The sequence below is a fragment of the Sturnus vulgaris genome, chromosome 4 (genome assembly GCF_052056855.1).
Source record: "Sturnus vulgaris isolate bStuVul1 chromosome 4, bStuVul1.hap1, whole genome shotgun sequence".
Taxonomy (NCBI): domain Eukaryota; kingdom Metazoa; phylum Chordata; class Aves; order Passeriformes; family Sturnidae; genus Sturnus; species Sturnus vulgaris.
In genome coordinates, this window is record NC_142246.1 from 44,121,938 (window position 1) to 44,148,941 (window position 27,004).

General features: G+C 41.6%; 1 protein-coding gene across 1 annotated transcript in view; it reads right to left on the bottom strand.

The window, feature by feature from the left end:
* Positions 1 to 27,004, bottom strand: part of FHIP1A (FHF complex subunit HOOK interacting protein 1A) — an 83,292-nt gene that overhangs the window by 15,811 nt on the left and 40,477 nt on the right. Inside the window, 7 exon segments of the mRNA XM_088164419.1 lie at positions 3,699 to 4,091; positions 4,094 to 4,228; positions 4,231 to 4,701; positions 4,976 to 5,115; positions 5,117 to 5,158; positions 6,479 to 6,582; positions 9,676 to 9,843. Of these exon segments, the coding sequence (XP_088020545.1) occupies positions 3,699 to 4,091; positions 4,094 to 4,228; positions 4,231 to 4,701; positions 4,976 to 5,115; positions 5,117 to 5,158; positions 6,479 to 6,582; positions 9,676 to 9,843 (1,453 nt within the window).

Consider the following 27,004-nt stretch of genomic DNA (forward strand, 5'->3'; position numbering starts at 1 on the left):
TGGAGACTGCATGTACTGCCCAACCACACCTGTCTCCCACAGCACCACACAATGGTCCATAAATCTTCCCACTTTTTGGCCAGAGGCCACTCGCTTTGGAGAAGGACTGTAAAAGAGCAACCCTCTGGAGAAGACCCTTGAGATCTCCCCATGGATGAAGACTCGTCTATTGGCTGGCCCATGAGGACATCTGTCTTGTCTTGTTGGTAGCTATTTTCCCATCCTGTTCTTTTTCTCTCTCTATACTTTCTTTCCCATATCTCTCCCCTCTATCGCAATGGAGTTGTTGGCATTTAATAAAAATGCACTGCTGTTGTTGAATAAATTGATTTTGTCCCCTGCATTTTGCCTGTTTGCACCTCTGAGATCAAACGAACTGTCACAACCCCCGCTCTGTATTAATAGCGAATCGTGACACCCTGTTAGATTACACAGGTGGGGAGATGCCTGAAGCAGGCAGTACAAAGGACCTACTCACAAGTAAAGTCTTAGAAATGTCCCTTGTTTGACCCACAGTCCCACCACACTATTCCAGTTGCATAAGGGCTAGGAAAACCAAGCAGAAGAATCCCTAGATGATAAGCACTGCTATCTTTGATTACCCCACCCTCAAACCTGGCAAAAGATGCATGCCATGGGCGTGAAGCAGGTGACCATAATCCAACATCATTCCAGCTCCCCTCAGCTTTCACATGGCTGCCATCTGAGCTGGCTGGGCACAGTGCAGCCCAGTTCAATATGCTTGCTGGAAGGGCAGCCTGCAGCAGAGGCTAAGGCACTTCTGGGCCAGTGCAAGAGAAAGGATCAAATGAGGAGTGCCCCTGTTGCCTTTTAACATAGCTCCACTAAAGGCTGGAATCTGTCATTCTTTATAGCAACTATGAGCACAAAGCAAGCACTCCTTCCAGACTCATCTCTCAGGGCTAATGCTGGCACAGCTCCACTCGCAATAAGAAAGGTAGGAGGCCAGAGCTGACAAGCCTTTATGTGACTGCTGCCTTTCAATTCAACCACCACAACAGCCATCAGAGCCCGAGTACCCAGTGGAGTAGCCCCAAACACTTTTGCTGAGATACTGTTTCTTCTGTCCCAACATAACCTATCCTGGTTTTGGTGACATTTTCACAGAGCTCCTGAGTATCCTACTGTATCAAATGGGATAGCAGAAGGAGCTGAGATGTGTCACTGTTTCTCTCCTCTAGGTAACACTTCAAAGCTGAGTAGGTGAAGCTGGTGCTAGGTACATGTGACAACTGTTGCTTGCCGCTGTGAGAGATGTTACCAAACAGAGAAACTTTTTTTTTTAAGTAATAGCATTACTTTTACCCCCAACAATTTATTGAAATGAGAATCAGAGTATGTAAGCAGAGTTTGGAAGCCTTGTACGAAACAGGGTAACTAGATGAGAAGTCAAAAAATTACTCCTTTCATGGTCATGAAGTCAAGCACTGATATATGGAGACGGAGGGACCGAAATATAAACTCCTGTTTCTAAACACCACAAATAAAAATAGGGATGAGAGTGCTTAATGCTTTTACAATGGATATAAGACAATGAGAGGACATTTTCTTCACAGATCCATAGGCTTGAAGGGAGTATCTTTGCATTGCTGACACCTACTGGCTTTGGGAAACTTCTGTCAGAAAGAGGCCCCATCCCTTAATGCCATTCCAAAACAGTAAAAGCAACCTAAAAGCTTTACCAAACACATCTACAAACATAATACAGCACAGCATCCCAAATTAGATACAGAATCATAGAATGGTTTGGGTTGGAAGGAACCTTTGGGTGGGAACACCTTCCATTAGACCAGGTTGCTATTCTTGAAAGGCCCTGCAATTTTAACATTTTCAAGGTGGTGTTGTGATGCAGAAACAAAGCCTCCCGAACCAGTTAAAGTTAGAAAGTGGTATCATCCTGGGCACACCTGGGAGAAATCTCCCACAGGGATGTGCAAAGTACTCAGGGCTCTTGCCACCTTTTATCCACAAGTCTTACATATTCATATAATTACACAATATGCCTATACATCTGCATTACCTAACCCCACCAATCTCCACTTCATATTAAAATAAGACCAAAGTCCTTCTATGCTTACTCAGTCCCTTCTTTCAAATGAGTTGGTGGGCATTTGAAATGGGTCCGTGGACTCCCAGTGATGAAATCAGGGAGTCTTCCTCGCCTTCAGCTTTTCACCTCTGTCTTGTTGCTAGGTTCTCAGGTCTTTTGGCCATAGTTCAAGCTCCTAACATGGTTCTGGCTGGTTTCAGGGCCCAGGTGCAGTTATGGTTCCTTCACTTTGACAATATCCCAACCGCCTGTCTTGACACAACAAAGCCAAGCAAGTTATTTATTGTCTTAGCTCTGGCTCAGCCACTTTCTACATTGCTTCTACTATAATCACTATATGTATAGCTTCTATCCCTCAGCCAAGCTTTTAACCCTTTGATTTTGGCTTCAGTTGTGAGTACCTGTTTACATGCAGTCACTAAGATCTCCATTAAAGCAAGGTAAGGAGTCTAAGAGTAAAACACACTGTAGATGGGTAATGAACATGGAGGTTTATTGTTTTTAGCTTTTTATCTTCATTTTCCTCAGTTTTGAGGGTTTTGTCGGTTTGGGCAAGGGGTGGGTTTTTGAAAATTAACAAATGGAGAGAGAGGCTAGATGAAGAATGAGAGACAGAGAAAATATTTTTGAGCTACATTTGACACCAGATAATGGGAAAGAGAGATTTGGATACAACTAGCTTCCAGTACAAGGAATTTGCCACCACAGCAAAAATAGCAAATTAGTTGAAAACCAGACTGGATTCTTCAATTAAGAGACAGTGCCATCCATTCTGGCCACAGCTGACCAGAAAGGGCTGCTTTTTAATGAACACATTTTCCCACTCCAAATGGATGAGAAACCATCTTACAGAGGTTTTGTGTCAGGTGAGGAAACCTAGTACATAATTATTTTTTATTATTTGCATTACTCCAGTATCTAGGGGATCTAATTAAAGACCAGCAGCCTGCAGTGCAAGGAGCTGCACAAATACAGATCAAAAGCCCACTCTGATCTCCAGTAGTAACGTCATTCCTGAATAGCTTATACAGTCAGCAGAGAGCAATCTTAAATTGCTGCCTGGCACTAGACAGAGAAGCATGCCAACAGCACGGGCAGACCTGATACTGGAGAACAGGATGCCAGGCCAGAGCAGGGAGACAGGCACATTACAGATATGGCACCACTGCTGACACCTTCTGCTACAATGTGGAATAGCAGAGAGAGGAAAAATGGCACTATGATGTTGCATCCATCTCAACAGAGATGAAAGTTGCCAGAAAAACAAATTATATTATATTAAATTAAAACAGCTACTCTGAACACCTTTCAACTGAAAAAGCTTCCTCTGGCATGACAGAGCTGTCACATAACAACACAACCCCTGTTCAATGTCTTAAACAATTACCAAGAAAAAAAGTGAAACCCTACCATTTGCTTTCACCACACTGATGACTCTGCTGTATTTTCACATTCTGTCTCTCACTCTCCTTGGAGTGGTTTCAGCTATTTAGGCTATACCCTGTTTAGTGCCAGAACTCTTCCTTGCGTTATGCTTGTATTGTGTGCCACACAGTGTGATCTCATTTGGCCACCATTAATCACCATGCTTTCTTATATTTGCTATGCAATTAACAGGACATTCTACCTGTAAACAGAGCATTCTGGCTCCTTGGAGAGTGCTTGGGAGAGACATCCTCCTTTGGTCCAAAGGGAGATGATATGCTCTCTGCAGAAGGGGTATCTGCTGAGAAATTCTCAAAGTCCTCTTCTGCTGGAGAGACAGGATCAGGAGCGTCCAACTTCTGCTCCTCCAAGCTTGCACTATTTGGATCCAGTTCCTTAATAATTCTGTCATACTGTGCAATGAAATCTTCACCATCTGTGCTCAATAGTTTTACACTTAAGTTACAATCTACCTCCTGAGAAGAAATCTTTAAGTCTGGCTATGGATCAATCTCAGTCATTTTCTGGTTTATTTGTTCTTTAATTACACCTTTAGTTGAGCTTGAATTTCTCTTACTGTGCTCATCTAAGTCATTTCCAGCTGGGTCTTTGCAAGAGACCCATTGACTATGGTCTGGCCCTGCACCTTGTGTTCTCTGGCTACATTTAATTTCTCCTTGGAGCTGTCATCATCCTGAGTATCCTTCTGGGCACATAACCTGTAAACCATATATCATCCTGAAAGTCTGACTCCTCTATATAAGAGCCTTTGATGAGCATAATGGTATTTTTTTTCATTTCTTGAATGTGTTTTGGTGGCTCTGCAGGTGGCTACATTTCTGTGCTTCCTAGATCATCATATGGTTGTGGTGAGCTCACATAACTAGGAGAAATCCCTGTGCCATAGCTATCATGCTCTAGCTGCATCTTCTCACTTAACAAAGCTGCTTGCACAGAACTACATGTACTAGGTGTCCTTTGCTGGAGCTGAAACATGGGGTATTCCACATCTGTACTGTTCTCCTCTGCAAGCATCTGGATAAAGGTGTTTGGATCAGGATTTACTCCATCATACAAGGCAGACCAAACCTCACAGTCTTTCATGCACTGCATGATGGCTTCCCCCAGCTACTGCAAGTAGCTGATGCCCACAGCCCTTCCATATTCCACAATGCAAGCAGATTCAAAATAACACCTACCAGTATCTGGAAGTAAAGAAGACGACTCATATCAAGAGTAGTATATCAAATTTTCTCCAGCAAGGCACCCACTAAGACATTACAGGGAGAGTCTTTAACCCTAACTATCCAATAAGGCAGGAAGACCAAAGCACAATTGAGATTTGCTCATGAACACATGACTTTTTGCTATCGCAAAGACAGAGCTGTAACTCAAGACTTCTCTGAGAGCAGCCTGCATTCAAATCCTAATGCAGCAACCACTCTGAAGCAGCCGGAGTTGCTGCCATGTATCAGTAACCTTTAGTTTGTGCTGGTTTTGTCCAGAGAATATAGTCTTTTCCTTGACTTTCAAGTGTCAGAGTGATTCCAGCGGAGCAGCAGAGAGGTGAGAGGACCAACAGTTTTGCAGCAGATACAGAGTAACAATCTCTCACCACTGGCCCACTGGCTCAGCATCATGTGGTTGCATGGGATCAGATACCTGAAACAGCAGTGCCCAGCATCACTTATCATCCTTTCATGTTAGAGAAAGCAACAACATACAGAATTCCCTTCCCACCTCCATGCCTTCTCAAATGAAAAGAAACAGCAATAATAATATTTACAGTGATCCATTTTCTAAAACTCAAGAGCATGAAACCATGACTCTTCATATTGTGATGCTTGGTTTGATGAGAAGCTGTCAAGATGAGTAGAGATAGGAGACAGTTGCATCAGAACAGGGAATCCTTTGCACATCAGAGCAAACCTGTTGTTGGAAAGTATGGAGGCAGAAAATCTAAGGCCAGCAGAATGGTTTGGTCTGACTATGAATGCATTTGGTCTCAGAATCCTCAATTTATGTTTTCCAGGGAAATCCAGAGAGAGGCAGTTTGCCAGGCAAGCAGCTAGAGAAAAGAAGATGGAAGGGTCATCCAAGAGTTTTACTGCAGCAGATCAAGACTGAGCTCTTAGGCAGAGGAGGGATGATGCTAGAGGAAGCTAAGGAACAGAGAAAGCAGTCTCATGCTGAACTTCTTCAGAGCACTTTTGTTATACTTTTTAAAAGCACTATTGTAAGAGCCTCAGTGTTAATTGCACCAACAATCTGTTGTTCAAAATGCAAATAAATTCTAAAGGATTCCCTAAATAAGCAAAAAGATCAACCACAGCACTCTAATGCTATAGTGGTGATGTATTTATGTTCACAGAGGTCCTAACAGTATTTCCAGGCACCACTGCCAGATCTATAGGGAATTTCACCTTAGTGTTTGTGTGTAGAGGGACAGACAGTATTTTGAAGCAATGTGTAGAATCACAAATCAAAACCAAAAATTATCACTGCATTTAGTACATCACTTAATCTACCCACAGTAGTGCAGGAACCTGAAGTATTCTCATTGAGTGAGGAATCAAAGAGGTGAAAAACAACAAGAAGGGTGGAAGTTGCAAACAGTATATAGGTCCATATCACAATGCATAATACAGTAGAGAAAACATGCAGGAGGGAAGAATTATGCATTTAGAAGCAGGAATAAGGACTTCAAAGGTGATAAATGTTTTCTTCTTATAAATATATAAGCTTCTCTTACTTTTATAGAAATAAATCACAGGAAAAAATCCCTTGTTCTGGAGATCATAGGATGTAAATCAAACTTCATCAGGTCTGGTAGACTTTTGTCAGGACCATAAATATTCTTATCTCTGTAGCTACTTGGATTTTTGATCTCTTGGAGAACTGTCACCCAGCTCAGCATCCACAGGCAGAGACCATACATCTCAAAGCTAGGAGGAAGAATGGAAAAAAGAGTTTGGGCTTTACCTTAGAACTAGCTGTAACATCACATCTTCACAATGCAAGACAATGAGAGTTCTGAACAATGCCAAGGAGACCACACAGAGATGGAAAATGATAAACATTGTCAGCTTTTAATTTGGAAATTGTATCTTTCCAATCTTCCCTGCATACTACATTACAAAAAGGCTCTGCCAGAACATCATGATTTATAAGATACTCTTAGAATAGCATTTCATTTAGTCAGCATCCCATTAGATTTTTTTTTCAAGTTGTCTAGAGCTATACATGTAATGTCACATTTTAACAAAATATAAACAGAATTTTCCTTTAAATAAGCTATTTTAAAAAGCCATCTTAAATATTACTCAAATTTATTAATTTGACTTAGCATGAACTGAACCCTATAAGCTTGTATTGGTTTGAAAGTAAAACCAGTGCGAGACTCCAAGTCAGTAATACAATTTAATAGGAGAAAAGAGAAAAAAATAAAATACATGCAATAATATAAAAGAAACAACCACCAACACAGTCAGAAATACAACCTGACACCCTGTCAGTCAGGGTGTTGGTAGCAGTCCGTATAAATGGTGGCTGCAGTCCTCCTGGATGACAGATGTGGTTCTGTTGAAGCAGTGCTCCTGTAGAAGGTGCAGTTTTCCTCCGAAGATCTAGCGATGATGTGGAAAAGATCCGACTTTCCTCTGGGATCCAGTGGAAAGGTCTGCCTTCTCGTCCCAAACCCCAGTTTTTTATCTAGGTAGGAAAGGCTTGGCTCCTGCCCCTGGCTCGAGCATCTCCCAATGGGATGATGTAATCTTATCAGTCACACAATAGGACTTAATGGCCCATTAACGGAATATATCTTCTGGAGGAAGGATGGGTTGTGAAAAGATAACAATGATCATCCCCCTGATCTTATCAGATGGCACATCAGCAGAGGATATCTCCCACAGAGATAAGGATCACCACCCCTCCCACATTTTAAGAAATGGTGATAGAATACACATTTTTGCATTGTACCCCAGGACAAAGCTCCAATTCAGTGTTTTAGGTTTACCTCTGACACAGAATTTAAACCAACTAGAGGTCTTTTCTGAAATAAAAGTTATCAATCACTTCAGGTTTCTGTTGTTTTAGGTATAAGGAATTATTAGTGTTCTGTATATTAAGCTGAATAGTTGAAGAGCTTCACAACAAGCCCTTGGAAGAAGTCATATTCTTACATGAAAAGTGTATTTTAACTGGAGGAGGGTCAAAGGAGAAAAACAGGAAATCTCCTTTCATTTGTGAAATTTACAGGGAGTCAAGTATAACTTTTTTTGCATTACATGACATTTGAAAAACACCTGCTGCTGACTCAAATTAGCCTGTATTCAATAAATTTCAGTTTACAGGGAAAAAGTAATCATTAGTGTTTGTAATCCTTTGCAAATCTTGAATTTTCTGAATAACTAAATCCAAGTCTATTTTTGTACTGTGTAAAAAGATAAGATTTAAAATACACTCAAGAAACAAAGAGGATAGTATTTCTACGTAGCCGTGGAAAGGGGTTTTAACCCTTTAAGTGTGGCGGAAATAAGATGCACAGCTACATGGTCATCTTTCATGATAGAAAGAAAGAGACAAGTTTATTCAGAAACACACTTGGTTTTATAGCATGACTCACAATTCCAAGAGTAGAGAAAAGGTGATTGGCTCAGAGAGAAGGCACCCTGTTCCCAGGGCCTGGTCACGTACCACAACAAGTGTTCTATCGTTGTTATTAATTCCTTTTTATTTTGACCAAATTATCACCCTGGGTGAAATTCTCCCTAGCCTTGAGCTGGACCAGCTTATTGGCTGGAAACAGAGCTGAAAAGCTCCAGCCTGGAATATTTTTCAGGCTGTAATTTTCTTACTTTATCAATATGTGTCCCACATTTCTACAAGTCTTTTCAGGCACCTGTCTCTAAATAAGTATAACTCTGTGAATTTTTAATCAGTATTTTCATCAATAGTAATGTACACTGCTTTTGTACTATGTTTGCACTTGGCTGAGCTATACTGCAGAAAACTCCTTTAGCATCACAGAACCATTTTGGCTGAGATCCTGAGTTGCTCAGGGCTGCAGAATTCTTTGCAATTCCCATCTCATTTGCCTGTGGAATAGTAACTAATGATTAGCAGAGACAACAGGATTTGCATTTTTGTTGACAGAACTGTTCCAGGTTTCAGAGTTAATCCATCTTAGAGATGCACTAACGGCAGCATATATTGGAATTTGCATACACTTACATTTCAAAACAATTTTCAGATGAAGCTACTACCTAATACACAAATTTAATGTGCATGATGGTGTTCTGGCTTCTCTTGCACTAGAACAGTATTCTTGATTTCATCCAGGAAGCTCTGCATCACCCAAGAGTCAGCCAAGGCTACCAGTCAAGCAAGGCTCACTCAAGTCGTCCAGTGCAACAAGTAGTCATTGTCTCATCCAGAAGATCCAACTGTTGGGAAAGGTACAAAGGTACTCTCTCTGGCAGGCAGTTCTCCAGCCACCGTGCTGCACTGTGCCTAGGCTGAGAAGGGGCTCAGCACAAACCTGATATAAACCCTACCACACAAGGCAGTGGCAAAGAGAAGGAAGCAGCAACCTCATCACTTGAACGAGAAAGCGTGTTGTTTTAACCAAATGAAGCAGGAAACATCGTAGTTAAGTAAACATGCTACAGTAATACAGACTATAGATTCCTGAGAAATACATCAGTGAGATTGCAGTTGACAACTGGGATCCATTTGGAGATATCCTTAGAGGGCTCCCATTGTTTTTCCAGATAGACTATTTGAAAATGTTTGTTGCTTGGCAAAACTCCAAAGATCAAAAATGCTTCTCACCACAAGTATATTTCTAAGTCCCGGGGAGAGTTATATAGTATTAATCCAGCACTGTTCAAAATAAAAATGCTTCCAAATTTACCTTTTATTTTCCAAGAGAATTCAGACTTCCAGAAGCTCTCATTACCTCTGTCCCATTTCCTACATATGTGAAACAATCTCACAGGTTTATTAGCTTTGTATAGCAGTTGTTAAGTGTCGAAACACACATGCACAAAATTGAAAGAGTGGAGGGGAGAAAATTGCTAGTTAAACAAGTACCCAAACTGTAATAAACAAAATCTCCCACTTAAACATTGAAGCTACATCCATACTGAGATCCTGGACTTCCTTTCTTCTTGTCTTACCCGGAATGGTGTGTTGATCCTGCTGGTAAGTGTATCCAGGATATGAACATTCTCCTGTCAGTACAGCAAAATAAAGTGAAGGAAAATCTTGAGGAGATCTGGCTCCAAAATGATGTGCAAGAAGAGGTCCACGTATGCAGTCATAGTCATCGCTTCCTCCACAGTCACCTGTAAGCAAAAGTAATGTAAATACTGCAAACACAAGCATACTGCACATACACCCATCCATTCTCTGCAGTGGTATATCCAGCAAAGCTCTCCATCCATAATACTGCCACAAAACCCACTGAGTTTTCATTCTTTAATTTGCCTCACAAGCATTTTGAACACATTTCCGACCTGTCTTGCATCCTCAGGAAAAAAACTGACACTCCAGATCTCACACATAGTGAAAATCTAAGGATGAAATTATTCTAGAAGATCCCCAATACCTTTCTGCCCATGTCATCTTCTTTGCATAACAATTCTGTTGTCCCTCAGAAGCATTTTCAGATGTTGTGAATGCCTGCATCTACCACTTAATTAAAAACGAATGTCAGAGCAGAATAAAAAGAGCAGAGTACAAGGTCGTGGTCGTGAATCTTTAAAGAGAAAATTCCCATAGATGTCCAGAATTTTGTCATGATTTTCCTTCTTTTTATTTTACCACAGCACAATTTCTCATTTTACTCAATTTTTAAAAGGAGTATATATACAAATATATTCATACATAAAGCCCAACCCAAAATCTTCACTACTGACTATTAGTTGATCAAAACAGAATTCATGATCCATGTGACATTTGCATACCATAACCCACACTGCCCTGCTTATTGCAATCCCTTGGAGATTATCTATTTACAGAACACACTGGCAAAGCACAGAAAATTCCAAAGCCCGCCTCTGCACCATGTACTGCTCTTGCAAAGTCAGCATTTTCTATATAGTTACCCAGGAATCTAATACGTTTAAGTGCACAAAGATAAACCCTTAAATACAAGAATCTGTCTATATGAAAGGAAATACTAAATATCTTTTGTTTACCAAACTTAGCTGGATAAATTAAAAGACTGGTTTTATTAAAAATAAAAATCAAAGCTGTCACTTAAGACCTAAGAGGATTTAGAAAATACTCAGAAGGGCAACATTTACGTAACATGCTGTAAATATTAAAATCTCTGTTCCATTATGCTGCATGTTAGTCATGTACACAGTAATGTAATGATGCAAACATTCTCTTTAAAGCATTTAAGATCACAAGCTGCTTCTGGGTGGTTACACAAAACATAGGAATGGGGTACACAGCCTGCAGACCTTATGGAGAGAGAAGCTCTAAAGCTAAGGTCATTGAATCACTCTCAGTCTGAGGCTTTACTCTAATGCTCAGCTACACCATCATTAATACAGTGGGACACTAGCTCATTTTGGCATTAGAAACAAAGCACCAGTGAAATAGCAACAATCAAATTTTTCATCAGGAAATAGAAGCAGCCCAGCTCTAATCAGAATCCTTTTTTCTTGGAATAGGTTTGGGGATTTGTGGTGTAAAAAGGAATAGCTTTCTGATGAAAGTTATTGTCTGTTGTCCTAAGAACTGTCTTTTCTTGCGTTTTTGTTTGTTTGTTTGTTTGTTTGTTTGTTTGTTTTTAATAGCAGTGAGTGGTAAAAAGCAAAGCCCAGTAATTCCTTCATGTGACATCCTTATGACACCATACAGTTCATGGACAAGTTTAAACTCTCTGCCAAGGAAAGGACAGAGAGAAGTAATATATTGTTACATCTCCACATCCCTTCATCCTTTATGGGGAAAAGGAAGCATGTTCTGGACTGCCAGTTTCACCAATGCTTGCTGATAGAATGTACATGTATCAAATACTGTAGCTGTATATGAAAGCAAGAAAAGCCAAAATATGCACAAGGGCAGTGACCTTTTTTTAAAACCCACACTCTTTGGACAACTCATCCTACAATTTCTATTGGTAAGATAAACCCACATGCTTTTCAAAGTGTGTATCATGAATGAAACAAAGAGCAGCAGCAGAAAAAAGCCAGCTGGAGAGCAACTTAGAAAAGAAATGTTACAGTCTGAGAGTGGGCTCAGTGTTCTCAACAGCTTGGGCACTAGAAAAAAATAAAAATCATGTTTAATAGCCTACACTTCACTGATACTGTCACAGGGCAAGCTGGCTTGTACTGGGCAGTTAATCTGACCACTGATAAAAGAAGCAGCCTGGCTTAATAGACAGGCTCCCAGAGAACAGAGATAGGACAGAATTGGAGACAGACAAGGATGTGATCCAATGACTTCCAGCCCAAGCAGCAGAGAGCTATTGGTCAGAGTGATGAGCAGCCTGAACTTTGAACCAATCACAGGTGCTTACCCAGGAACATGAAAAGGGTATTTAAGGTGAAGTTGGAGGGGAATAAAGGCTTTTTTGTCACATGGACCACAGAGTGCAGCGTCTTCTGTCTCAGGAACTGTGCCAGTCGCAGTAACAGATGGTGACCCTGACGTGATCTGACATAGCCATATCACCACAAGTGGGGGAGACAGGCCGTTCAGAGAGATGGGGGATTCTGGACAAGAGTCAGGGCTGTCCAAAATTTGAGAGATGCCAGAGAGGTAGGAAGTGATGGCCTGGAGCCAGACCGTCCAAAGAGACAGGAAGACGCCAAAAAAAAGAGGCGGGAAGTTCTGGCTGAAGCCAGGGACGTCCGAGAGATGGGAAGAAGCTTTAGCCAAAGAGCTGAAGAAACATGGGAGGCATCTTTTCTGCAGATACACACCCGGCCATACAGGTAGGGACAGAGTTTTTGGAGGAATGGGAAATTGAATATGAAGAGGAATCACTCTTTGATTTAATACTATGGACAAAAGAAAATGGGTTAGAACCAACCGGGGAGACTGCACTAGATATGGACTATTGCAATAAATTGGAAAAGAAATCATAAATAGAGCGTTAAAAAATTATCTACAAGCACTGAAGTTGGTAAAACCTTGGAGGATCATTCAAAACTTAATAAAACAGATGAAATCCTCAGTGCAGACCGATAAAGAGAGTGACAACCAAACGGGGATAAGGGAAAACATGGAGAAACGCAGCCTATCCCCTACGTACAGCAGCACAGAGAATGAATTACCTTCTCAGTGTGAAGCAATTCCACAGACCCTCTGCAGTAAACCATCTGCAGCCAGAAGTAAGGGGCAGGCAGAGCGCTCTGTGCCATCCCAGGGAAAAGCGGGGGGGAGAAAAGAGAATGAAAAAAGATCCAAAGATGGCAGTGACCTCGTGGTCAAAGGAGAGGTCTGGAAACAATCCCAAGATGGTGGTGACCACGTGGTCATGGGCGGGAGAAAGGAAACACAGCCTCCCTCATGGGAGGCCCAAGCCCAGCCCTGGTGGGGTGTGCCTCCTACTCCGACCACACCTTGGTGGGCGGTACCTCCAGCCTCGGTCCAGCCTCAGGCAGGCGGGGCCCCAGCCCCAGCCCAGCCTCCAGAGGGCGTGTCTTTGCCCCAAGTCACCACGGAGACCCCCCACCGACCCCCAAGAAGAGGTGCGCCGTGATGACATCACACAAGGAGTGACACATGATAAACCCAGAAGTGCATTGGGACTGAGAGATACAAATGCCAAAGCCCCGAGAACCACTCCAGAACTGAGCTTCAACCCTCATCCTGCAACCATAGCATGCACAGCTTCTTCACATCAGAAGCCAAGTATGGAACAGCTCCAAGAAGTCACTGCACAGAGGAACAGCCAAGACACCCAGGAACAGGACACAAGCCCTCCAGCTAATAGCCTCCAAACAGCAGCTCCAGCCCCACTGATGTTCCAAGCAGAAGCCATCCCTATTCAAGACCTGGTAACCTTCTGGTTAGAGGTAAAATAAAGGGCAATAGGGTGTGGGGATATAGAAACAGCTGCATTGATTTCTGTGCCAAAGTATTAACCATCACCAGGAAACTGGAAACAGAGGGAGGGAACAATTGAAGCTTTCCCAGTTAGTAATGGGATAGCACCTAACCAATATGTACCCTTTAATTGGCAAATCCTTTTAGACCTACTCCAAATAGCTACTAAACACGGGTTTGGATCCCTGGCTGTTGCAAAATTGCTTCAATTTATAACTTCTAGTGAATTAACCCCTTATGATATAAAGCAAATTGCAAAATTACTCTGTACTCCACTACAATACATGATATTTGAATCAACCTGGAGAAGAGCAAGAGTTACAAAACTTGAGATTATCAAAGCAAGATCCGTGCTTTGGGGTGAGGGTTCCCCAACTAATGGGAATACATCCCATGGAGGATCCTCAAACCCAAGCACGCTTAACTTCTGCAATATTAAAACAGGCAGAAGAATTAGGGATGAGAGCCCTAAATAAAATTACAAACATGTCTGTGCCAACCCAAGGATATAAAAACATAAAACAAAGCCCAAATGAAATATATACACAGTTCATAGAGAGACTGCAAGCTACCATAGAAAAACAAGTAGCTAATAATGATGAAAAAAATCGAGTATTGCTACAACTAGCACAAGATAATGCAAATGAAGACTATAGAAAACTCATAAATGCATTGCCCAAAGAAAATCCATCCTTAGAAGAAATGATTAATGCATGTGCTAAGGTTGGAACTTCATCACATAACATGGACATGTTAGCTAATTCTATTGCAGCTGCAGTAAGGCTGAGAGCACATCGCTTCAGAGATAGCAAAGCCGCATGAAAGCGAACTGTCCCAAAAAACCTGCCTTACAGAAGAAGAATTTACCCTGTAATTGAGGTGGAAAAACCAGAACAGTAAAAATGAAGATTAGAAAACTTAACCACACCAACCAAAGCAATGCAAACAGCAATGTTCACCTTCAGCAGAGCTCAACAACTACTTCATCCACCTCCGACTTGACTTTGACAAAGCCTGTATATCTTGCAAGTTTTACTAAGTTAATATTTACCTTGTTAACCTGTTTTTTCACAGTTGCAGTGAAAATACTATGCCAGTACTATAAATATGGCTTGCAGTTTGCTCAATATATCTAAAGTTTGTAGTACAATGTATCCTGTTATTGTTTGCAAATGCTGTGTCTTGGGGTGACCCCTAAACCAGGACATGCTGAAACCAAAATTTCACAGATCAATTCTTTTACAGTTGCTAAAAAAGTATTTTATCTAATCAGCCATCCTGAAAAATTTAAAAATCTTGCTTACTCTAATATTATAAGTTCAACAAAACGAATCTGTGTGGATCAAAGTTTTCTAAAGTACCTACCCCTTATTACTTCTGTTTACAATGTTTAAAATTTATTAAAAGTTTGTTTTAAAATAGAATAGAAAAATTTGCCTAGTCCAAAGCTTCAACTCTGGCCATGTTGAAATTTTAACTAAGCAAAAGGAAATGTTTATCATCAAAGCCTTCTCAGTCTATTTCAATTGTGGCCAAATTGGAATTTGACTGACAAGGTGAGAAAATTATAAAATCCAGATATTTCTAAGTTAAAAATAAAAATAAGTCATTTTGACTAGCTAATTTAGCTTTGCAAAAGCTAAAACTTTTTCCTTTGGGATAAACATGAAGAATCTTACCCAGAGAAGATTCTCCTAAGTTATCAGTTAAGGAAAACTCCTCAACAGTATTAAACACTACAATCAGATTGTAACATATCAGTAATTAGAAATCTCACCACATAGAAGTAATTTAAAGGTATATGTTTTGTTTCTTGTTCTAAATTCTAAAAGAACAAACCAACCAACCAACCAAACAAAAAACACCAAAAAAACCCAAACAAAAAAACCCCATGTGTTTTTAATTGAAATAGTTTTAAGTTATATAGTGTATTGTTTTTTAAATAAAACAAAGAAAGGGGAATAAAGAATAAAGGAAATATATATGTTCTTATTTAAATTGTTTTAAGTTAAATGGTTTCTTGTTTTTTCAAATGTTAATGATTTGGAACTATGGTCCTTGTTTAATGTTGAATTGCAACATTGTAGTTACTAAGCATTGAACCCATAACATGTCCAGCTAAAAATTATGTTAACAGTGTTCTAAATAAAAACACCACAACTCCAATGATACATCAAGCACATCAATAATTTGGAACACTAAGCTTATAAAATTCAATAACAAAAATTTAAATTTTAAGGAATTGTGGCAGTAAATATTGCAACTTTCCTAAAAGATGCAATTTGAAACCCAGCCAGCCTGTTAAGCAGGCTGTCTTGGTTTAATTTTGTTTCTTGGTAATGTACTAAATAATGTTTTTGTTTTAATTTGTTAATTTAAATAAACTTTTTTCTTTTGCTGTGAGACAGAACCAGGAGCAAAAAAGTAAGGCAGGTTTAAAACTTAAGAGAGTATAAAAAAAAGAAATTTATTAACTACACAAACAAAGAGGGGGGAAAAAATAAATTCAGAATAAGATTTTTTTCAGACCACTCTTTCTTTCCCTCTCCCAACTTTCATAACAACAAAACAAACATACAACATTTACTTTGGTCAGTTCCTAACTTAGGTTTTTTTTAGTTTACCTCTGGAGAGAGAAGCCTCCTCTTGTTGAAGCTATAGGGATTTTTTCTACAAGAAGGAAGAAAACAGTCCTCTCGTGGTTTTATTTTTACGATTTGCATTTGCTGGAACTTGCAATCGTGACACTCCTCTCAACTCTACAGCCTTTTCAAAGCTGTAGATGTGGGCCATGTCGGTTTTATGGGTTATTACTTTTAAGAATGAAATGTTCCACAGCAAAGGTTTTTTTTGGTTTTTTTTTTTTGTTTTTTTTGTTTTTTCTGTTCACGCTTTATCTTTAGAAAACCGAGATCTCCTTTTTTCTTCGGGGCAAAAGATTTTCAACACAGGTATTTTTTGGTCAAATTATCCATTAAATGGAACATTTCCAAACCCCATGTTTTTCTCCATGGTTTATAGGAATATTCAGTACATCAGTTTATTCCTACAATCTTACAAGAGCATTTTTAGCCATTTTGACAGTATCTCCTCATTTTCTTTCCATTTAAAAAACCTAGCTCATGCTTTATCGACTTTAGAAATCTTCTTATTTCCTTTAATATTTAAAGGAAGGCCAGAAGTTTTGCAAATCTTATTTGAGTACTAAAGAGTTAAAGTTTAACACAACTACAAGAGTTGGGCCAGGCTCTGGCCATGCTGGGGGGGGGGGGGGGGCGGCTGAGGTGTTAATCAGCTTTTCTGGGGCTTGCTGCAGCTCCGGACTGCTCATGGTCACCCCTGCTTCCAGACAGGGTCCGGCTGCCTCCCCTAAGCCGTGTGGGGACTGGGTAGGCCTGGCCCTTCTGACAGCATCGGGAACTGGGCCCCCCACCCCAGAGCTGCAGGTCAGTGGAGGAGGAAGCAGTAAAGGTCTTATCAAGGAGCTTCTCCTCCTCCCAGCCATTGGGTCTTCTCGTTTGCAAACGGGGCCCAAGCGGCCTCCTGAGCCTCCACCCCACATGGGGGCAGGGGGAAACTCAGGTTGGTGTTACCCGCACTACCCCCAGAAAGACAAAGAGACTTAGTTCCGGATTACCTCCTTCAAAATGTAAGTTCACAGAGCGAACTAACTTTCTCCAATTAGCTGTTAAAAGTGTCCCAACCCCCACAGAGGAAGATCCCTTAGAGAGAACTTCTCTCTGAGTTTCTTCTTCCCAAGTCAACCCATCACATAGACAAAGTACCTGAGTAAAAATCCCAGTTCATCTATTAGACTTTAAGAGCTCATGTATCATTGGTTGAGAAAGTAAATGACAGAAATTGTACCTACCTCACAGAGATTGAAACAACAGAGTTGTTTATTTACAAAATATTTTACTGTTTACAAATTGTTTTGTTAAGTTGGAATTTTGCACAGTTCTAAAACTGAATGTTATATTAAGTTATAATTTTAAAAGAAGAAGTTTAAAGGTTTATGGTTATAGAGTTAAGTTATATTTCTATGTTAAGCAGTTAAAGTGTTATATGTGAAACCAAAAGGTGCTAAATTCACCTGACCGCTCCTGAACATAAGCACTGCAGCTTCTGGTATGTGGAACTCATCACTATCCAAAAAAGCCAAATTTATTAAGCTAGGTAAAAACCCCATTCCAATTGAATTTATGCTGTCAATGTCATCTTGTGTGCAAATGGACCCTTGCAGGTAAGATTACAAAGAACAAGCTGCACATTTGTGTTTTAAAATTTTTCTTCAAATTAATAAAAAAGAAACAAGGAATTGTCACAGGGCAAGCTGGCTTGTACTGGGCAGTTAATCTGACCACTGATAAGAGAAGCAGCCTGGTTTAATAGACAGGCTCCCAGAGAACAGAGATAAGAAAGAATTGGAGACAGACAAGGATGTGATCCAATGACTTCCAGCCCAAGCAGCAGAGAGCTATTGGTCAGAGAGATGAGCAGCCTGAACTTTGAACCAATCACAGGCGCTGACCCAGGAACATAAAAAGGGTATTTAAGGTGAAGTCGGAGGGGAATAAAGGCTTTTTTGTCATATGGACCACAGAGTGCAGTGTCTTCTGTCTCAGGAACTGTGCCAGTCGCAGTAACATGATACCACTAAGCAGAGCTAGAAGAACCAACCAATGATTAATGAAGCCCTAATAGTTCACAAAGGAGTCACTTGTAATCTTGTTAAATCCTACTCTTTTGAAATGAGGGAGTTTTGTGAAGGGTACCACATTACACTTAATCTTTATTTCTTCTCGGGAAAAAAGTTGGTGAATCTGATTAACCATTTTCCAAGAAAGAGACAAGATGACTAGTTTTGTCAAGATTTAAATGGATTTATCAGAATCTTTTTCAAATTTCAGTGAAAACATACTGCCTTATCCACAACACTCCTTCAAATTTCCTCAATAAGTGAACCTAGGGTCTATTTTGCAGGGTCACTGTGTAACACTCAAAGCAGGCATGTTAAAGTTGCATAAGCAATTTTAATGCTATTGTGTTCTAGAAGTTCTAGTGTTCTCTCAATGTGCCTTTGTGTGCAGCATGTCCCTACAAACCCACAAGGAGACCAACCTTCTGCTTCCTTGCCAGGGCAAATCAAACAAAAATATTACTGTTGGGCACTTAAATGCAAGCCAGGTATGCTGCTTAGGAAAAAGATCAATTAAGTTGGCAAGAAGATATCTGTGCTTTTACAATTACTGTATCTTATTTTGCCACCTTGCTTTCTGTGTTTGCTTCTGCTTTTTAGCATATCTGATGATGAGTGTAACTTCTGAAGATTCAAGGCACCTAGAGAAGTATTCAAGAAAGCCAATTTTAACTCCACGAGGCTAATTTTCCTATTACTCCATGGGATACATTAGTTTGCTCTAATTGAGCCTCTGGAGAACTGACTCTTTTTGCAATTAACTAGAGAAGGATGCTGGTGAAATCAGTTAGACAAGGCTAAACCCAGGCCTGGAAAAAATCCTTTTAACTCTGCACACCTTCTCTTCAGACTGCATCATGCATAAAATATGCAGTGTTAAAAGTGAGACTGGTTCAATTTGTGCGGTTATTATTGAAATCTCTGGTTTTTACGATACCAAAGATATGCTATTAATCTTCATTCAGACTACCTGCTGGCTGTCTCTTCTTAAACAAATGTCTCATGAAGAGGGAAATAATCTCTAATAAATTCAAATCAGTACTTAGATACAGAGAACTAAACAGGTGCTACCTATGTCAAGTATGTCCACTACAGTCAAATCCTGAGGCAGTACTACAAAAACCATTACTGTAAAAGGTTTGTTTTGATTACAGTATCACTTCTCCAAGTAAGCTTTTAGCTACTAACCCTCAAACTTGAACATCTTTGAAAAGATGATAAATAGCAAGCCAAAACTTACAAAAATCTGATATTTAATTTGAAAATTCTTCACCTTTAATAATTCAAATGTTAAGAAAAATACCATAACAATGGGAGACTAATAAAATAAAGATACTATAGTTTTCAAGAAAAACCCTTTGTTAAATAATTAAATTTCATTTTTGATAAATGTTTTGATAAAATTTTAATTGAATTTCAAGCTATGTTCTGATAATACCTTTTTGATAAAGATATTTCAGTAATACTAAATTCACCACATCCTCAACAGCAAAAATAGAAACCCACCAGTAGCATCCCTTGCATTAGATCCTTTTATTCCAGAGAAAGGGGATATCTCTGCTCTGAAAAGAAAACTATAGGATTAAAATAAAAAAGCAACAAAACCAAAAATCATGTTCATTGTATTAGTCAGACCACTACCATTTTTATTTTGATTACCCACAAACATAAGAATTAAAAGTTGCTGGGGTTTTTTTTTCATATATATTAAGTGTCTATCTAAGAATACCATTTTAAAAGCCTCATCCACATGTTTTTCTATACAAAATCAGCTGTTACAGATACTTTTTTTGAGATGTAAACAGCAACAAAAAGGACTAGCTGAGAGTCTTCATGGCCAGGGAGATACTTTACTGGAGATTACTGAAAAGAGAAGACCACTTTTAGCCATGTAACACCCTTCTATAATTATGTAATAATTTTCAGCAAGTCTTTTCTCTCCACCTCTGATGACTGATTAGATGGTGAGGCAGAACACTGTAAAGATCCAGGTTTTACCAGTTACTCTGCTAAGTAATAGCAAAGAGCTAGAAATTACTGTCATTGCAAGTTCAGTTTAATGTATTACACTCATTGTGTTAAACCAATCACATCAATTCTTTACTACTGGCCATTTTCCCTTGGGAATCATAAGATATATTTTCTAATTTACAGATTCATGCCCACTTACAGGAATATGCCTACACAATTCCCCCTTTCTATGGCTTTGTCCCAGCTGAGATTTTCACCCTTGTCCCAACTAGCTCAGATGTTAGGATGAAGCCTCAGGGATCCGCCACATGAACGTGAATAAAAGATAACAAAAGAGGCTCTTTCCCCCCTAGGAAGAATCTGAGGTTTATTTCCTGTGGTCCAGGAGCAAAAAGAGAGTGAGGTCAGGGGGCACAGGTCTTTTCTAGGGTCTGTAAAGGGGGGCGGGAAGAAATTGGATCTCGGCCAACTAGGCATGGCCAGAGAGGAGAGGGACCAGGCCACAGGACATTGCAGGGGTCACGGAATCTACCATTTCCGATACATCTAGTGAGTTACAACATCTCCCCGTTTTTTGTTTAATAAAGTTGAAAGAAGGATATTAGGTTCATCTTGATTTAAATTATGATCTCGTCCACCACTTGCAGTTGGTGGGAGAGTTAGATTGTTCTAGGTTTTTCATCTCTATGTGATTGATTACTGCAGTAGAAGGAATGAGACCATTAGTAGCCTTGAAAACCAAGTGACATAGGATCCCGAATGCCATTATTACAAGGAAAAGAATAATAAAAATTAACATAAAGGTTTTAACTACAGATGTCCACCATCCTGTGAGTCCCCAGCCTTTGAACAGTTCATTGAACCAATCTTCAGATTCTTGCTTCACTTGTCTGATCAAGCTGTTCATACTTTGGAGGGTAGCATGGATGTTAGGAGCTCTCGAGGTCAGGTTCATGCAGCAAAGTCCTTCAAATTCCTGGCACTCATGTCCATGCAGCAGTAGGAGAAAATCTATAGCAGCACGATTTTGGAGTGTGACTTGCCTGGTAATTTCCTTGTCTTCCAGGAGGGAGTTGATTGAGGTGGATGTTAAGTTTGCCTGTTTGACTACCCAACACTCTAGGTGGCCCAATTCTCCTAGAGCTTTAGCTGCTGCCACCCATGGAAGAAACAGGGACGCAGCAATTCTTTTTGACTTGGCCCAATGGAAAATTTCAGAATCACAGTTTGGGTCCAAATTGTCTGCACTTCTCTTCTGGATTTTATTACCCGGGGTTTTTTTATGCATCCAATTGTTAATTAAGGTTTCGTTGGGTGCCAACAGGGACAACCAACCGAAGGTGCATGGCCCTCCTAAGAGCCAAGAAGGGATTCCTGTCCATACCCGATCTCCACAAATCAAGAACAATCCCCTTGGGAGGCTTTTGGGGCTTGAATGAGTTGGGGTGTCAGCTGCAATATGGTTTATAATATTACATCACCTTTTGGCAGTGAATTCCTCACGATATTGCATTATGTTGTGTAACTCTTTTAAGCTAGAAGGTTTTGGGAGGATCATAAAATGAATGCAATATTGTGCTGGGTAGGAACCCAACAGCTCTAATTCTTGGGGTTCCTGAGCTGCTTTGGGCAAACTTGGCAGCAACTCCTCTATGGGGTTCTTACTTATTACAGCTTGCTGCCTACGATTTTTGTATGATGAAATGGTGTGTGACTCAGGAAGTTCATTGGGCATCTGTGTTTCAAAGCTGGCTGAATATTGTCTAGCCTTCAATGGAATTCCTACCAGGCAGGTAGACATAGGGTTTGTTGTTGCTGCTGGGGACAGACATATGTATTCCTGTTGGAGTGTCTGTGCCAGGGTCACCCAGATGTTTTGACATGGCTGAGGGATGATCCATGCAGCTGCCAAACCGTTCAGGGTTAATAGGAAGACAACTTGGATGGGATTCATTACGGGACTGAGTGAAGTTTTTTTCTAAAAGGAAAGACAAACGTTACACAACTTGTTAAAAGTCTCTATCTGCCGGAATGTAATCCTCTATGAGGATTTCCTTTCCTTTTTTTTGGCGGCATCTTCTTTTTGAAGCCACAGCCACTTGCTCCTCATCCCCTTCAGTTGGAGCAGGATGTTTGGGGACATATGATTTCACCCACTTTTGGGGAATCCACCGAGGGGCTGAGGGAGTGGATACGCAAGCATAGCCACGTCCCCAGGTAACGAGCTCATAGGGACCTTTGGTTTCCCAGGTTTCTGGGTCCCTAATCAAGACTGGAGGATGTTGGGATAACTTGAACTGTTTCCCACTGTTAAAGTGGCGCACCACAGGTGGACTCATGTTTTCAAATGAACAATTCAGGAAATTGATAGTAAACATGGCTTTGCAGAGCTTCTGCTGTGGAGACATCCACGCAGTTGAACTGCTCTGTTTAGCCAAGACCTGCTTGAGAGTCTGATTGGCTCGCTCAACTACACCTTGGCCTGTGGGGGAGTAGGAAGTGCCAGTTTTATGTTCCACTCCCCACTGCTGGACGAATTCCAGGAACTCCTTGGACTTATACGCTGGGCCCTTATCAGTTTTGATTTCCCTAGGGATCCCCAACACTGAAAAGGCTTGCACTATGTGTTGTTTAGCATGCACTGCCCTTTCTCCCACATGGGCAGAGGCATAGACTGCGCCTGAATATGTGTCAATGCTTACATGAACGTATTTGAGGCGACCAAAACTGGGAATGTGTGTGATGTCTGTCTGCCATACCTCACAGCTACCAAGACCTTGGGGGTTAGCCTCCATGCCCATTGATGGCATGGTCTGGAGCTGACAGCTGGGACAGGTGGCCACAATGGCTCGAGCCTGACTCCGTGTTAGCTGGAACTGACGCATCAGACCTGGCGCATTTTGATGATACTGCTGGTGGCTCAGCTTTGCCTGATGGAAGACGTCAGGGAGGCCTGCTTGTTCAGCTGGAGTTGCTTGTTCTGCTGGGGTTGCAAGAGAGTCTACCTGATGGTTCCCTTCTGCAATTTCGCCTTGCAAATTGGTGTGTGACCTCACATGCATCACATAGAACGGATGTTCTCTATGAGAAATCTAATAAATTAGTTTGGAAAGCAACCTGAAAAGCTGCTCATTCTCAATGTCTCTGAGCACTGCTTGCTCCGCTCTGGACACCACCCCTGCTACATAGGCCGAGTCTGTTACCAAGTTGATTGGCTCTGAGAACTTCTCAAAGGCTCTTACGACTGCTGCCAGTCCAGCTACCTGGGGTGATCCCTCCACAAACTCAACATCAGCTTCCCAATGCTGAGTCTGGGGATTTCTCCAAGTCATCACCAACTTGTGGGAAGCCCCAGATGCATCCATGAACACTGTGAGAGCTTTGAGTGGTCTCTGACTTCTCACGAGGAATGAGGTGGAATTCCTCATTAAACAGCTTGTAAGACGGGGCATGGACTGATATTTGTCCCCTGTAGATGTCCAGAGATAACTGGAGACTGGCATTGCTCTGGAGCAAATGCTCAAACATCTCTTTAGTCAATGTCAGGACAGTTCCTTCCCTCAGAAAATTTGACTGGGAGGTGAATACATGTAAAGTCACAACCAGCCAGTTCATACAGTCTCATCCTTGCTTTCCGATTCAGCTGAGCTATCAGCTCTTGTGGCTTAGTGATGGTTTTGGATCTTTGGTGGGAGAGGAAGACCCACTCTATGATTAAGAGTGACTCTCTCTGCCCCTCAATCCATTGGAATATCAACCCGTGTAAGTGTGGCAGTTTTCCTAGGATAATGAATTTGAAGGGCAGCTCAGACTGGTAACGATGAGCTTGCCTCTCTCCTAAAGCCTTTTGTACCTTTTCGATTGCAGTCTTTGCCTCTGGGATCAGTTCCCTGGGAGAAAGCAGCTCTCTCTCCCCCTTCAGTAAATTGAAGAGAAGTTCTAGGTCCTCATTAGTGAGGCCTAGCCAGGGCCCGACCCAATTCAAAGACCCACCACACAAGGAATGGAGATCTGCTAAGGTTTTTGGATTACAATTAATTTCCAATTTCTGCGGAACAATGTTCTGTGCAGTAATTTCCAAGCCCAGGTACTTCCAAAGTGGCATCCTTTGGACTTTGTCCTCCTGCAATTGAAATCCAGCAGAGGCTAAAACCTTAACCACCAGGTCAAGTGTGTATTGGAGTAGAGATTCATCGGGGGCACACACAAGCACAACATCCATGTAGTGTAAGATGATGGCATCCCTTCTCTGAGCACGCACCAGGGACAGCAATGAAGCCACCTGCCACTGGCAGATGGAGGGACTACATTTCATTCCCTGCGGCAGAACTTTCCAGTGGTAGTGCTTCACTGGGGCTTCTCGATTGATGGTAGGAACCTAGAAGGCAAACCGTGGGGCATCCTCTGGGTGTAGGGAAATGGGGAAGAAACAGTCCTTGATATCTAGAACAGCCAACTGCCAATCTCTGGGAAGCATCGTTGGAGAAGGCATCCCAAGTTGGAGTGACCCCATGTCCTCTATCACTTTGTTTATTTCCCAGAGGTCGTGGAGCAGCCTCCACTTGTTCTTCCCTGGCTTCTTTATTACAAAGACCGGAAAATTCCACGGACTTGTGGTCTCTTCTATGTGGCCTTTGGCCAATTGCTCCTCCACAAGCTCTTCAAGCACCTTGAGCTTCTCCTTACTCATCGACCACTGTGCTACTCACTTTGGGGTATCATCTAGCCATTTCAATTTTTGGGTCGGGCGCTCTACAGTGGCTGCCTCTAAAAATCCTGAGGAGTCTTAGGAATAACCAATTTCACTCCCCACTGGGACATGGTGTCTCTCCCCCACAGAGGGCATTTATAGTTTGTAACAAATGGACGGATGCTAGCCAATTTTCCATCCGGCCCTTCAATTTGCACAATGCTTTTTGATATTTTTGCCAATTTTACCCCTCCTACACCTTGGATTTTGCCTGCCACAGGTTGTAGTTCCGATTGTGACGGCCACATCCTCTCGGGTATGATAGTCACATCGGCGCCTGTGTCCAGTACCCCTTCCACATGGAGGTGGTCTGATCCACGGGTTAGGTTGCATGCCAGAGAAGGTTTGTCCTCACCCACCACTTCTGCCCAGTAGACATCAGGTGATTTTCCGTCTACTGGGACCTCCGCTGGAATGGGAATGGCCTGGGTGAGGATTTGTCCCTCAACCAGGTAATATGGTGGTAGAGGACAGCGTGCCAGGAGAATGAGGCCAGTTATGCTTCCCTTGATGGTCATGGGAGCTACCTCAATCTCTAGGGGTGTGTGTGCTGTATCCCCGACAACAAAGTACTCACTGTCCAGTTTCATGTGGTTTAACATCACGTCCTATGTGCTGTTAGGTAGGTCCACTGTTATGACTGCCCAATCAGGTGACCTGAAATGAAAGTCTTTGGTAGTCACGAGCCTAAAACGGCCTAGTGGCTGCCAAACCTTGTTAATTGAACATTTGACATTTTGATTGTCCTGCATCCCCACACCCTGTATTCCATCCTCCCCCTTTTCTTTTAAGAGAGAGTCTTTTGTCAGTGTGGAGCCCGCAGTACTTATAGCCGAGCGTGCAATTGTGTTAATGGCAGGTGCGCGCTGGCATGCTAGTTTTTTTGTTTGTTGGTCTTCTTCTGTTTCTGGTTGTGTGGACAGTCTCTGGCAGTGTCCTGGCTTCTTGCACTGGAAGCAGATGATCTGCTGCAGCTGCTCTGGTGACATTGGTTGCTTCTTTGCTCCTGGTGTCACAGTTGCCATGGTCTTTGGGTGTGCCAGTCCAGGATTTTTCTCATGTCCACTGAGCAGTTCTGCTTTCCTGGCACAGGCTTCTATCATCTGTGCTAAGCTAGGCGCTGGTTCGAGGGGAAGGCTAAGGATAACCCTGCAGCAGGTTTCATTAGCATTCCTCTGAGCCATCTCCTTAATCAATTCAGCTTGTACCACCAGATCATGCACCTGTCTTTCCACTTGCACATGAAGACCCTCTACAAACTGTAAGAAATTCTCAGAAGCAAACTGTTTAATGTTAACATAACTACCTTTGGCATCCACTGTTTGTAATTTTCTGCAACATTGCATATTTTATCCAGGACAGACTTGGATAGTACTCTGGTTTGTTTTTCGGGGCAATGCCAATCCCCTTCCCCACATACATGTTCATATGTGATGTCATTATCATCAGCATCTTTTGCATCATCTGAGCTTTGCAAAAGCTCTTGTAAAAGCATTTGCAAAGATCTTTTCCACAGGCTTTCCCATAGATCATATTCTGAGGGAGTTACCAGACATCGGAAAAGATCATTGATATCATATGGAACTAGTTCGTTTGAGCTAAAGGTGGCTCTCATCATGCCTTTAAAGATTTCACTATTTCTGCCAAATTCTCTCTGTACTTTACAAATTTCCTTTTTATCTTGATAGGACAAAGGCTGATAACTTCTCTTGCCATTTCTCCTACCGAGATAAACCACAGGAGCAACTGATGGTATATATTCTTCTCCCAGGTTTTGACTTCCAGGACTGGGAACCCCCCCCGCCCCCACTGGGCCAGGGAGGCTGCCCACCCTCCCCCACCACAGGGACACCATCTGTCCCGCAGGGGCTGTGAGCTGATCCCCCACCCCCACCCCCATCCCCACCAGCACTAAGCCCAGCAGGGGCTCCACTGCCTTCCCCCTCCAGCAGTAGCTTGGAGGACAGGCATGTGAAACCGGAGCAGGGGTGTGGTGGTGGGATCCAGGGTTGCA